Here is a 15,032-nt window from a genome sequence, read left to right on the forward strand (position 1 = left end):
TAAAACTACGGAACAATTCGCTTCGAAAGCCAACAAAAAATTAAACTTTTTCGTCGTTAATAGGTTAAGAATTAAAGAACCTTGAATATTATATATATTTCAGGGTTCAAAAAAATATATTTAATATTTCCAAAAATCATTGCTTTTGATGTGACACTCGAGAGATTTTTCTCTTTTTTGGGTAAAAAAAACCTCTCTTATTTCTTGCTATTTATCAAACAGTGCAAGTATCTAGAGCCAAAAAACCCTATTTTTAAGACGAGAACACTCAGAAAAAAATGTACCCAGGTATAAATGGTATATCATATCTGACATAAGTTCTGGTGAAAGCACATCAGATCTTATACCAGTTCTTATATCAGACTTTGCATACGATAATCCACATCAGAACTTACATAAGATCTGACATCAGATCTAATGACAAATCTAAAGTGACTGTAACACCTTTAATTATTTAAACAATAAGTTTATTAATAATTATAATTAAATAACAAATCTTAACAATATTAAAATTATTGAATCAGTTTAAATTCCCTTGATCGAAAACCCAAATATTAGAGGAATTATTCTTAAAAATATTATCAATATGATTTTTAAAACATAACTTGATTTAATATTAAATTTTAACTTTCAATAAATTTATTGTTTAAATAGTTGGAAGCGATACAGTCTCTTCAGATGTGACATTAAATCTGATGTAAGCTCTAATAATGTCGATTATCGCATGCAAATTCTGATATAAGACTGGCATAAGATCTGATGTGTGTTCACCAGAACTTATATCAGATCTGATATACCATTTTCACCTGGGTAGCAGAACTTTTCTTGTTTTTTACATAAAATTACACAGATTTTTTCAGATAGTGCTTCGAGTTCTAAAAGCGAGAACCCTATTTTTCAAAAAAAAAAAAAAAAATGCTTAGCATGGAACAATAAAAAATTTCGAGAAATCTGACGTAACCATCGATGAGCTGAAGCAATTTCCTATCGAAATCATGCATTACTTTTTTACATCATACCTTGAACGAAAGTAAAATTTCCTTCCTTCTGCGCGATCGGAAAATTCGACTATTTAGAAAATTAGTAAACAAAACACGGAAGAAAGGAGAGAATGTCTCAGGTCACATGTATATCTTACATTGTATATCTTGGCTCCGCCTCGGGTGACAATTACATGTGATCTGAGACATCCTTCACTTGTACTCCTTTATTGTATAATATAAGTACTATCTCTAGCGAGTTACAAATTTAGCAATTCGACGAAATAAAGCTGCGCAGTAAGCAACACTAAAATTATACATTTTATATTTTAGAATATTTTAGATAAAATCAGTATTACGGATTTGATATTGAACGTTGTTTTTCTTATAAGTTTTCTAAATAGGAAAAACAATTGACTTTACTTTTTATGAAAAGTGAAATAGCGAGTTTGTTATTTTCGGTCATAGGCCCGCACAACCCAAAAGGAAAATTTCGCTAATTTTTACTTTTGAAAAGTGTAAAGTGAACTTTTTACTCTTCCTTAGGTCACATTTTACACTTTAGTGCTGAGTGTATCGACGGTCCCCACGAAGAGTAACACGTTTCCATTGAAATTAATACACAAACGTGTTACTCTTCGTGGGGACCGTCGGTATAGACTTTTTTACTTTTTATAACAATTCACAACATTATTATGTACACCATCTGAAGAAAAAAAATTTGAGAATTTTCGCCTATTTCTCATTAATATAAATTGTCAAAAATACTTTGATTTAATTTTATGAAAGAATGGAAATGATCAGAATTCACCTTTCATTTTTTACACAAGGCTTTGGCATGATTTCTTACTTTATATCTCATGATGTAATGAATTTTACTTGGGCGGGATCGGCAATATACTTCGAAATAACCGAGTTTTTGAATACAGCAGGTATCACTGTATTAGTTTATTTAAAAAATTATTCTAGTTAGAGATATTAAATTTAGAATAGAATCAGAATTTTTTTAAAAGGAGATGCATCTGTATATTTATGAAGAAATTATATTTATTATCAAATTACTATTTAATTTTCATACAAGAAATGTATAATTACAATAAAAGTTGTAAAGAATGTATCAAAATTTGTGTTTACAGTTAGAAATAATTTAAAACACATAAATAATAATTGTTAACAATGAGACTCAACAATAGGAGTAATTGAACAAATAATTGAATCATTTATTATGAAATTTTCATCTTATTGCGGCTTTGTCGGTTTGTCTCCAACCCCACCTGCCAGTTCATATACAGCGAGGGATACCTCTGCAGCTAAATTTTCTACATTGCAAGAACTATCACACTCTGCGTATACTCGTACAACATCTTCAGTTCCAGATGGCCTTAAATTTGTTAATTTAAAATTATTAAAAGACATGTTTGGTTTCTTAAATGATAAATAAAATGCGTAATCAGTGTAAAAGTAAAATTCACCTCACAAAAGATCTTCCTTTTTTATACTTTTCTACTATTTTATCAATTTGATCTTGAAGACCCTCTGGTTTAACACATTTTCTCTCTGCATCAGTTGTAACAATATTACTTCTATCTTTCACGGTTATTTTCACTTGTTTATTAGGAAGGTCTATATAACTCTTTTCCCATGCAACAATATCCCACTTTTTTGAACGCAAAATCAATTCAATTAACAGCATGTCACTAATTGCATCTCCAACAGTTTGATTTATTACGTTGATTAGATAATTTAACTTTTGAGCAGCTTTTTGTTGTGATCTTGGAATACTTGAATTGAAAAATGAATGATTTTTTTTTTAAATTTCTATATATTAATTAAAAAATATTTTATTTACTTTGTTTCTTTTGCAGTTGATTGAATTTTTTCAATTGCTGTTTTTTTAAAGACAACAGTACCATGACCATTAGCTTCAAAGTAAACTCCAATGTCAAAATCTAAAGCTTTATGATGTAAATGTTTCACACCAGTAGATACACATGCAACAGGAACTTTCTATTGGAAATATTATTAGTTAAAAATAATTATATTTTTATAAATATAATACTTTGAAAAATTAATTTTACTTAAACAAATTAATTTGAAAATTATCCTTAAAAATATAAAATTTAATCAATACTAAATAGTTATTTAAATTTAAAATCCAGGAATTCGCTTATTATTTTTTTTTAAATTTTTTGTAGATTGTGATTTAACTTTGGGTAAAAATAATTCGATTTCTTCATCATTATGGATTCTTGAAATTTCTGTGTCTTGTTGAGTCAGTGTTTCTTGCTTAACTAATGTTTCAAAAGAAGGGGTAGGAATATCTACATCAGCAGGGACAGGTTCAACTTGATTTTGAAGCCAAGATAAAACTTTCTGATGAGGTGCATTGTTAACTGCAAGTGATTGAGATTCTTGCATGACATCCCATCGAGCCATAAGTTCTGGAGCAAGTATATCAACAAAACATTCCAATTCTGCAACAGTTCTTTGCCAAGAAGGAACGTACTCCAATTTTTTTTCTACGTTCAATTTTTTTGAAGCTTTGAGTTTGTTATTTGTCAAATTTAAGAAAGTATCACAAGTACTTAATCTTTTAGTAACCACTAGTGGAGAATGAATATCGTAATAACTATTTTTGTGAATTTGACTCTCCCATAATTTTAGTTTATGCAATGATTTACAGTTTTCTAATGAATATAGATTTAATTGTTCGTGATGACTAATTCCTTGATAGAAAATATCATTTATGGAGTTTTGAATTAAAAGATAAATATCTTGAGTCTGGTCGTCTATGACAGTCATACATCCAGTATTGCAAAAAGAGAGTCTTTTTTTAAAATAAGGGTCTAGACACTTTCCTTGAGATTGTAGAGCTGTCAGAGTTTCCATACTTGTTGGAGGGCTAAAAGGAGTACTACTTGAATCTGGTGGCTTTTCTGTAGAGCTCCAAGTATTCAATAAAATTCCAGTTTCACCAGAAATTTGACTCGCCATTACAACAAATTCTGAATCTCCTCTAAAGCAAACATCAGTTATAAAAGGACTACTTTTAAACTGATGAGTCCATTTTTTTGTTATTGGTTTATCAGGTTGCCTACTGTCAAGTAGACAAATATTATGATTAGATCCAATATAGGAATAAAACTCACTTTTTATACTACCTGCATAAGCAGAAATATATTCACAATTTTCCAGTAAATCTTTTGGACACATCTTTAAGCAAGATTTATTAAATGATATTCTTGTGTCATAATAAGTAACACAATGTCTATCAGTGTACTTCAAAATATTGTTATTAAAGTCATGATACTTCAAAAAAGCCCACCTATCTTCTAAATCTTTAGACATGGGTATCTGTTGAGTTGAATATAATTTAGTCTCTTTTACAGTTTTCTTACATGAAGTGATGTCCCATATACATATTTTTCTATCAATATTTACAGTGCAATAACGATTCACATCTAATGGATCTAAATCAACTGAAATATAAGGTACTTCTGACGTTTGATTGCTTATTTTCATAAATTCTAATTTACTTTTGTTCAAATTAAAAATATTGTACAAACCGCAATCATTTTTATGTCTGGTTAAAATTCTACCTGAATTGTTGACTACATCACAGACAACTTGAAATAGATCTTTGTTTATAGGTATTTTGATAGCTTTTTTGTAATTTGGTAATAATGACGAATACTCTTTAGCTTCGATTGGCAAAGCTATGAGTTCATCAGCAAATGGAAATACTAATATGTTCTTTGATTCATGTGAAATACCATTTAAAGTACCACCATTATAGTACCAATTGTATGATCCAGAGAAACTTGGATTTGAATCATGATCTAAAATTTCTGTTACTTTTGCAACATATTTTGGAAGTTTTGTGATGCAATCATTTTTATTTTTATCTAATTTTGTTGCATTTTTTTTATAAAATCCCAAGTACCTGTTGATCTCGTTTTGAATCCCTATTTTTGTGCTCACAAGTCGCATACTGGGGTCTTCATTGATACTATCACGTTGCAATTTACTGGGAGGAAGCAGTGGTTTTGGAAGATCACTATAGTAAGGAAAAAGTTGAAATTTCTCTGAAAACGATTCAACACATTCACTCGCAATAGTATTTGATTGATTTTTTATATGTCCTGGTATTAAATGATGTGCATTCGCGGTCGTTGTCAATTTCGATAAAACTTGACTCTTGGTCCGAGCAAAAGAGTTAGATTTCATTTTAGCTAGTGTCTGTAGCTCGAAACTAATTTTCGCCTTTTTAATAATTGAATTTACTTTTAGATATTACTGATACAAAAAACACAACGTTGAAAAATTTCGAAGTATTGATTGTTTGGTTATGACTATGTACACAGTGTACGCATGACACATGGCTTTTAATGACATCAGAAATACGTGGTAACGAAGTGGGCTTTAAAAAATGTATCTTTCCGTGTTATTTAATTTTTAGCTTGTAAATTTTAATGCTAATTTAAAAAATTGCTCAATTAGTTGCCGAATAAATTTCAATATGGCGAACGTTTTATATCAGTTTTTTTTTTGTAATTAAAAATTTGTCTTGGCAATGTAATTTTAAGTTCTGTCAATAGAGAAGTACAAAACTAAATTTTTATTTAAGATACAGTGTTATGGCAATGTATCTTCTGAAATGGCCAGATAAAAATTTCATTACATTTTATTCAAAATTTGATTAATAAAATTATTTCAAATTATACTATTAGTTTAATTGGCTTTTTAATTAGAATTATTTGAAACAATTTTTACTCAAAACTTACTTCCTGATCTAACTCATTCAAGTACTATAAATATTCAATATAATTAAACCAAGATGCAAACTTAACAAGATACTACTTAAATTTACTATTGTATTAAAATATCTATAATTATAACAATATATAACATTCTTACCAGAATTTCAGAAATATATTCTGTTGAAGCTCCATTAGCATAAGCTGTTTGTACGAGGCCAAGCTGTAAACTCAAATTACTTTCTAAAAGTAATTCCTTAAAATATCCAGCGATTAGGGTTGCTATTTTATCTCCATCTAATATATGGAAATCATTTTTTTCATCTGTATAATAATAAATAACTCTGTCAGCATCTCCATCAACACTAACACACCTCATGCCAGGATTCAATGGTACATTTTTTGGTGGTTTTTGTTGTACTTTCACAAAGTCTGCACCACACTAATAAATTTCACCAATTAAATTGACATTAATTTTAAAATTATTTTTAATAGGATTATACTTTTTACCATATAATTCAGTTGCCCGTTTCCATTATTATAAATATCAATTTCTAAAACACCATTCAAGCGTTTTTTAAATTCTTGGATGGCAATTCCACCAACTCCATTAGCTGCGTCAAACTGAATTTTGGGTATGTATAAACTATTATTGCATTCTATATTTTTAGCAACAGTCTGGAAAGCTTTACTTATTTTTTCATAATATCCATCAATAGATGGATTCCCATAAACTCCGTTGGTATTTGTGCAAACTACCATAAAATGAAGCTGAGGAGTGGTTACAATTTCAAGATTTTGGATAGTTCCGTTCATAGCTTTAGCTCCATTTATAGCAGCTTGAGATAAAGCGTAACTACTATTTCGAGTATCTCTTCCTATGATAACAGATGCTGAAAAATTTGTATCAATATTTTTTTCTTTAATTATTTGTCTTAATGTGTCACAAACTTCCACATCTTCTACATTAGCTAATTGTGTGGCAATTTTTTCCCAAGACGATTCTAGCATTTCTCCACTTGGATCGACAAGTTTAACACCATTATCCTCTTCTGGATTATGACTTGCTGTTATCATCAATCCAATAGTAGCTAAAGCAAATTTTCAACAATGTTAAAATAATATTAAAAAATATTTGCAGCTGTAATATTAATACCTTTTTTAAATTGGGATCTTAAAGCTGTTAACAATCCCATTCGAAATACAACATGATCAAGAACATTGGCTCTGAAAAAGTAAATATTTATAGTAAAATGCATAAAAATGTCATTAAAATTAATTCATTCAAGATTCATAAAATAATATGATAACCTTAACAGAGAAAAGAAGCGCAAAAATAAAATGTGATAAGGAAAATATTATTGAAAATTTATATAGGAGTGGTAAAAGTTACAAACTTCATACGAAATCCTGCTGTGCCGTATTGAATAAATCCATCGTAGCATTTCCGATGTTTACTTTTTGCCAATTCTTCAACCAACTTAAAATCGTAAGAATTTACCACACCCGCCTGCATTATATTTTTCAATTTGATAAAAATGTTTGACACAAACAGATTGAAATGTCTGTAAGCTAACGAGTTTGGTTTGATACTTGAATAATGTTTAAGCAAGGTGCGATGACACGTTTGCAATTTGAGAGTGTACCAAAGTCCAGTGTTATAGTAACGTACGTTTTGTCCAAGTGTGTTACAAGCAATCGGAGCAACAAGTGTCCACTGTTCGCTCGCTGCCGCAAAGTCAAGTTCACTTTCTGTTGAATCTCGAAAAATCGTATTGATTCTTGAATGAGCCATAATTAATATTTGGATTCAGATAATAACCCAATTTCAGCCACAAATAAAAAAAATTTTCATGAAGATACAATTCAGAAAAAAAGCTGTATTTATTGATAGTTATTTATTTTATATAAATGAAAAATCATTAGAACTTAAACGAGTCTTTTCAATATTTAAAAGAAAAATATTTTAAAAGAAGAGAATTTAATGTGGTATATGGAAACTAGTATAAAGTCTAATTCTTTTTAAAATTATTTTGTAATAGTTACTCGTCGCTCACGTTGTATAGAAATGAGCGTTAAGGGATTTTGGTGAGCTGGTAATAGGGTGTTCTGACATTGTAGCAGCTGATTTATCTCTGATTCGTATGCATATTTTAAGAACAAATATCATTTCCATTTCGTTGTATCCACAACTGTTTAGAAAAGATGTCAGAGTAAAATAGTTAGTTTTTAATTTATTCCTTTTCGCATTTGTATGTACGACTTACAATTATTTACTTTGGCTATTGAATTTGGATATTGAATTTTGTATTAGGTGTTGAATCCTTAAGTATGATTCATGAAATTTATAAACTTTCAGAGGTTGAATTTGCAAAAAATGAATCATATAAGTGTCCGATAACTAGAACCCAAAGTTTTAAATTTTGTCTAGTTTTCGCACACTATAGGTATTCTGTAAAACTTCAATTTTAACGTTTTAATCAATACCAACGTTTGAAAATGATTTTGAATAATAACTAAAATTAATACTATTTTGTGTTTTTTTTTCTAAATCGATTGACTAAAAGTGTTTTATTCAAAACATATTTCAACTCGTAGTGTCTGAAAATAGTTTGTATCCCATAACTAGTAGTTTACCTTATAACAACTATTCCTGTAATACAAGAAGGGTTGTATAATATAATTCTGTGGTGAAAAGAGAGAACTGACTGATTTCATTTTTTTGAAAATCGAATTAGTGACGTGAATCACCTATTTCGATATACTAGTGTCAGATTAGCCGGCAATATAGCGTCGATCTAATAGTGTGCCAAGCCGGCTAAGTCCACTAGACCTACTATGCGATATCGAATTTTTTTCGATTAGAAAATAATAGGAAATGATATTTAAACTTGTATCGCATGTTCGACGTATGAATTCGTAGGAGGCATCTACTAGTATCGCAACTCTTATTTCTTATCGTATTTATATTTTTTACAAATAAGCAAACGTATCCAAAGAGGAGACCACCTGAACTCCGGATCATGGATTAGCTCCAAAAAATTTCATGAAACGCTTTTCGCTTAGTTCAACCTAATGGGTCTTAATGCCAACTTTAGAAGTGACTTTCTACTTTATCAGTACATCTTTAGACATTTTCTATCCCAAGAAAGAAGCACTTCTACGAAAAATGCGAAAAGCAAAAAAGTTTTAAAATTGTTCAAAGAATTAATGTGAAAATTTTTCCAGAACTTTGGAGATGGTATCAGTAAGTATTGTTTCAGAGTAAGTTCATGATTATAAGCATGAAATTAATTGAAAAAATGTTCTCCAAGGAAAATATCATGTATACTACATTCTTCACCTGAACTCAAGATCCTTCACGAGAACATCTTGTGTAAGTTGTTACTCTAATTGCTACGCAAAAAGTGATTTCCACACATAGTTTCCTTTTAGTTTTAACCAGTTATCACATGAGAACTCACGTCAGTATTGAACATTTTCATTATCGTTAAAATACTTACTATGAGGCTTCGTACACAAAATCCTATATATGTGAAGCTGAAAAGAGTGCTTGAATCTCCAAAATTTCTGATATCGATTCCTAAAAAAACAGTACTCTAATAGTACTAAATAGTACTTTTTTCAATCGAAATCAGAAATTTCTCAAAAAAAGTCTAAAATACCGAACGAGCGTTAGCGAGTGAGGATAAAGCGCTAGTAAAGATTATTATGTGTAAACATGACCATGTAACCAAACCGATTTACAAGAAAGAAGATATTATTCGATGCCTCAATAGAACAAACTGTTCGCTGAGACGTAAGCTAATCTAAACTAGCAGTATGACCATAACAACATTTATTGTTTAGCCTCGACTTCCACTTGACCATGAAATTGGAAAAGACTTGTGAGCTACATTCGCGAAGATCAAATTTAAAATCTATTACGTTTATTATTATTTTTTTCTTTATTTCTTGTAACATAAGCATTTATTAACATATTTCATTCCGTGATTCAGATGTACCTGAAGAGGACAATGATACATTGACGAAACGTTGTACGCAGTAAACAAATTTTACAGAGATTTATATTAACATCATTGTTTATTATCAGCTCAATAAAATCCCTTCAAACCATTATACTAAAAAATTCAACTTATATTAATTTATACATAGGCGTCAGAATTTTTCAAAATATCATGAATAATCAGGATCAAAAGGATGACTCAAGTAGCCAAGAATTCTTTCGGTATCTTCGATATGGAGATCACTAGAGCGTTTTTTTCGGCCAATGAAGATGGGCGCTGTCCCTGTACCACCAACGTTACGGAAAAGCAACTAAATTTTGTTTTAAATTATTAAGATACTTTCGTTCACAGTTTTTCTTTAAACATATTAGAAATTATTAATTTTTCTAAGACTTACCATGACTAATCTAACTAAATAAACAGCAAAAGTTAAAAATGAAATGGCCATTAATGTACCCTCAAGAGAAGGGAATCCTATACTCTCGTCATGTCCCCAATCGCCTCTGGCATCCCTGGGTTTCCGGGACGGCCCAACGCTAAGAGCCGCATTTAATCGAGTCTCTGTCATGAAAAACATGTGTGGTAAGTTAACATTCAAAATCGTACAGAAATCATTTTATAATTCAATCTACAAAGACGTACTTATCTCTCCAATTAACGTTTGCTCAAAGGCTTTAAGAAATTTGATTTTTCCTTTAATAGTTGCCGGTTGATATTTTAGAGTCTTGTGGACTTTTTTGAGTAAATCGATCGGTAAGTAATCAAAAAGCTGTCCTGCGTGACTGCTTTGGTTAGCATCAGGTTTAGGACTAGTTGGTTTACTTTTTGTTGTACTGGATCGTATAATTGGTTTTACGGTAGAAGTAGTGGTACTAGCAATAGTTACAGACCTGGCAGTAGTAATGGGAGTTGGAGTCGTCATCGTAGTGGTCTTAGTGATTGTCGTTGAAGTAGGAACGAGAAATTTTTTCGATGGGTAGGTATGTAGAACAGGCTCAACATCAAACTAAGATTAAATTCGATGATATTGAATTAGTTATTTTTTCACTAAAATTAAATTTAATTCCACTCACGTGATGTACATCGTCGTAATCGGTAAAGGATTCAGGCCTATGAAAATCCGTCGGCCTGTCGTACTTGTCAATAATGCTACTAATTATTCGCTCGGTTGTGAAGGTGGCGATCGTTCCATCATTGAATGCCATCAAATCGTCAAGGAAAATTTCTGGACGAAGTTTTACATGTTGCTGGCTAACATTTTGTGAATTGAAACCCTTCAAGTAAAAAACAACAACTTCATCAATGGTCATACCAAAATCATCAAATCAGAATTATTAAGATTTGAATCAGAATTCATATTAAATTAATGCTGCAAATTGTTGCGCTTGCAGGATAAAATTGTATCTGACGATATATTAAAAACACGCGCAATCGCAATGAAAAATTAAAGGTCTAAAGTGACACATAAACATTATTTCATGGAGCACGCGCTAGGTGAGATGAGTTTACAGAGCGCGACTGCATGTGTACACCTACTTCAAGCCGACTGACCTTATTTGTCATACCTTATATTTTCTTTGCTTGATTCTTTTCACATTTTTTTAATACAACAGATTTTTGGAATAATTTATTTATCGGGTTTTAATATAAAGTAGCTTTTCATCGAAAAATCTAAAATAATATTGATAATTTACAAAAATGTTATATTTATTAAATGGCCGTCACGTACCAAAACTTTTTAAAATGCGCTTTTATGCGTGCTGAAATTGCCTAATTGATCAAAATAATTATTGTTTTTAACAACAAAAAAAGTAGAAAAAAAACAAACACAGCCAAATAGTCATTCAAAAAATAAGTTTCAACTTTTTGAGATTAAATTTCGAGTAATTTCAAAATGTTTTTAATGTTACACACATTTTTTATTTTATCAATTGTTTTTGAAATTCATTGTTTCTTATCAATAAATGCACTTTTCGAATTTTTTATTTATTTACTTATCAAAATTATCATCAAACCTTAAAACTATTCATCATCTTTTTATTATTTGGCTGAATAATTTTTTATGTAATTCAGCCACATATGAATACTGTCATTATGGACTAAGTAACTTGAGTGGTTTAGACGCTTTTTGATAGATTATCAATTATGATATGATTGATAAGCGGTGCTGCATAATGTATCAGTTTTTAGTCTATTTACTGATGAGTCAAAAAATGAAACATGCATATAATTGGGTACTTATTAACAAATGATACCTTCGTGCATCCAAAAAAAAGTGTACGCAAGCATTTTCCCAATTCCACTTTCCAGAGCTTTTTAGCTATGTGGATGTCTAGGATAAAACAAAATAAAGACACACACGTAGTTTTTTAAGAAAAATATTGAGTGAAAATTTTAAACAATATTTTTAAAAATAATCATTTTTGCTTAGCCTCAGTATATTGAACGAAGCGCGCCACAGCATTTAATCTTAATATGATGTATACCAATTTGAAAAGTTAATCTTAATAAATAGTAATGACTAAAGCACACACCTTGTTTATACTGTCTGTACAGAATTGTACAATTGTACAGAATTATACAACAAAGATATCATTCTTATAAAATGCTATGATAAAATTAAGTGAAATATTCAAAAAGTTAAATTGGTTGAAAAATAATTGTATTACTTGAAAAATTCAGTCACCTTATAAAAATTCTCGTGATGAACAAAAGTAGAGTCTCCAACTGCAGGGTAATGATAAAGCTCGGGGTCAGAGTCACTGTAAAACTTAAGTGGCCGTTGCGTTGTCGGTTTTGGAAAAGCTAGTCTTACTGGTTGTCTATAAACTTTGTGTTGGTCAGAAAATTGCGGTACGTCAATCCATTCTGCGCCAGCATGTTTGCAAAAGTACAACAAAAAACAGCAGAGTACGAAGACCGAAAATCGCTCGAACAAATTCATCGCGCGACGTGTGTTGGTGATATTGAATTATTTACCAATTGTTATGTCGCCACAATGAATTCAGTGAAAAAACCCATCACAATCTCATTCAGCTGTGCGTATTTTTCCAACATTGTCAATCTCGACACTATACCGATTATTCGTGAAACTGCGTTTATTCCGATTTCTTGCAACTTCTTTGATCAATTTTCACACATTCAAATAAACTATAAAATAGACTGTAATACTTGAGTGTGCGTATTACCCGGCATTCTGTAATCAACTGCAAGACAAGATGTGTTGAGAAGAAGTTTTTGGGACACGCGACGACGGCGATGACAACGATAAGACAAGCTCATTATTCACGCCAACAGTTTATCCGGCCGTTAGTACTTATACCATCGTACAACAAAGCTCGAGAGAAAATTTGCCTGGAAAATTCTGAGATTCAGAGAGCGAATCGACTAGTCTCTCATCTATTAAAGCTTATCGCTAGCCTAATACTTTTGCATGGTCACAAATATGAGAGCAACAGTGTTTTTCTTACTTCCGTTCAAGTATTTTCACTCTTTGCAACTTTAACACTGCAACTTTTGTTTTATTCTATGTTTCGTGTAAATTGACATGTTTGGGACTTGTTTCATCTGTAATAGACATCTCACTGACAATTACTTGAATATGTTTTATGCTTTGCTGGAAAGATTTATCTGCACCTCTGTATTTGAAGTTAATCACACTGAAAAAAATGGTACATCAAACAGAATGATCAGCTTGACACTTTTATGAGCCGAGAGGAAACTGCTAGTAGCTGTATTTTTAATCGATTATTATTAGATTTCAACTAGTCTTGACAGATTAAATCAAGTCGACTCAAGCATCTCCTACAAAAACGGTTTAGTTCCTATTAGTAAAAATATTTTATGCACAAGCATTGACTTCAATTGAAATAAAAAAATAAGCTTGCGTACCAATGGCAAGAGCAATAGAAATACATCTCTTGTGTTCTGTGAATCGTCATGGTACACAAATTCTCATACCAGGTCAAACGGTGATATTTTGTTAGTTTTATCTCGTACGTTATTATATATTTATTTTATCAATTTCATATTGCCATTAAAAATAAATTCAAAAGTGAAAATATATTTAAAAGTAGAATTGCACGAGATTTACTCATATATACATTCGACGAAATTGGATCAATATCATTTTAGAATGTAATGGAAATAGTGAAAACCCCAAGAAGTAAAAAATGTGATTTATTGAAATTTTTCGCTCAAACATATACATTCTGCTGTAGCGTGAATATAATATTTAACAAGCTGAATATCTTTAAGTATAGTAATGAGAATGAAAGGGTTTAAAGAATGTCATGTTACAATTCATTTTTCTTTCTATGTTGTGTTAATTAACAATGATTTAATGAAACTAGAGTTCTATAATTTTAACTATCAGTCAGAACATCGTCATTATTATTATTTAGGCCATTTTGTACTAGTTACGATGTATACGTATATATTCACCCTATTCATGTCATTTTTTTTCAAAGTTATTTTGAATCATTTGGTCTTTACATGAATTTGTCTAATAAATTAGGCATTTGCCGTTATGCCTAAATTAAATTTTACACCTTTTTTACGTACATTATAAATTCATTTTTAAGTAGATTATTACATGTATTTCTTCAACTTCGATTTTTTTAATGCTTAGATAATTTATCGGCGACCCACTGCTTATGATTTAAATTTTTTTAACTTGTAATTTTAAAATAATCAAACACAATTGGCTGAATATTTTTCATTTTACTGCTAAACTGAAGTGCCACTTTATCATCTATATGATAATATTTAAAGTAAATAATTTTTTTACAACCCATTCACTAGATTCAACCTTTTTATTTTTTAAGAAATTTCTTAAATCAAAAGATGAAATCGTCACCCCAATGCAAAAATCACTGAAATAAACTTGAGTGGCAAAAACGTGCCTTAGTCCTGTGTTGAAAAGATAGTACGCTGGAGCGACAAAATCAAAATTGAGACGTTTGTTGCAACTTTTACGCACTCTTCTCCATTAAGCTCCGTTACGCGTCAAACAATAATAAAGCAGGGGTTATCACAAAGTTATAATTAAAATAATATTCAATAATAACAGGACAAATGGAACGTGCATCTTCTTTGACATTTTTCTTGGTAATTACGATGTATTTTAAAATAATTATCAATATTTCATAATGTTTTAACTTTCCAATTCAATATTTTGAATCATAAATAATTTTAGACCAAAAAAAATATTCTTTAAAATGAATAGATGATTTATTTTTAATGAAAATCTGTAAACAATTTTTTTAGTATTTAAAATGATTATTGAC

The 15,032-nt window shown here is 30.2% G+C and overlaps 2 protein-coding genes across 3 annotated transcripts; both read right to left on the reverse strand.

Moving 5' to 3' along the window:
• Nucleotides 1-2,017: 2,017 nt before the first annotated feature.
• Nucleotides 2,018-9,295, reverse strand: LOC106651905 (phosphoacetylglucosamine mutase). Of its 2 annotated transcripts, XM_023460592.1 has the most exons (8): nucleotides 9,241-9,295; nucleotides 7,135-7,309; nucleotides 6,894-6,964; nucleotides 6,248-6,828; nucleotides 5,898-6,179; nucleotides 2,830-2,987; nucleotides 2,453-2,761; nucleotides 2,018-2,361 (listed from the first exon to the last, which is right to left on the reverse strand). In XM_023460592.1, exons 2-8 carry the CDS (start codon nucleotides 7,251-7,253, stop codon nucleotides 2,220-2,222), a joined length of 1,662 nt encoding a protein of 553 aa, XP_023316360.1. In that variant the 5' UTR covers nucleotides 7,254-7,309; nucleotides 9,241-9,295; the 3' UTR covers nucleotides 2,018-2,219. The 2 variants fall into 2 exon arrangements, with proteins under 2 accessions (XP_023316360.1, XP_014226477.1); XM_014370991.2 differs by lacking the exon at nucleotides 9,241-9,295 and having other exon boundaries at nucleotides 7,135-7,516.
• A 452-nt stretch (nucleotides 9,296-9,747) lies between these two features.
• LOC106651082 lies at nucleotides 9,748-12,065 on the reverse strand. The gene is made up of 5 exons (XM_014369807.2): nucleotides 12,000-12,065; nucleotides 10,818-11,018; nucleotides 10,387-10,750; nucleotides 10,142-10,305; nucleotides 9,748-10,054 (listed from the first exon to the last, which is right to left on the reverse strand). Exons 2-5 carry the CDS (start codon nucleotides 10,947-10,949, stop codon nucleotides 9,914-9,916), a joined length of 801 nt encoding a protein of 266 aa, XP_014225293.2. The 5' UTR covers nucleotides 10,950-11,018; nucleotides 12,000-12,065; the 3' UTR covers nucleotides 9,748-9,913.
• Nucleotides 12,066-15,032: the final 2,967 nt, after the last annotated feature.

The sequence above is a fragment of the Trichogramma pretiosum genome, unplaced genomic scaffold (genome assembly GCF_000599845.2).
Source record: "Trichogramma pretiosum strain Unisexual culture from Peru unplaced genomic scaffold, Tpre_2.0 scaffold62, whole genome shotgun sequence".
Taxonomy (NCBI): Eukaryota; Metazoa; Arthropoda; class Insecta; order Hymenoptera; family Trichogrammatidae; genus Trichogramma; species Trichogramma pretiosum.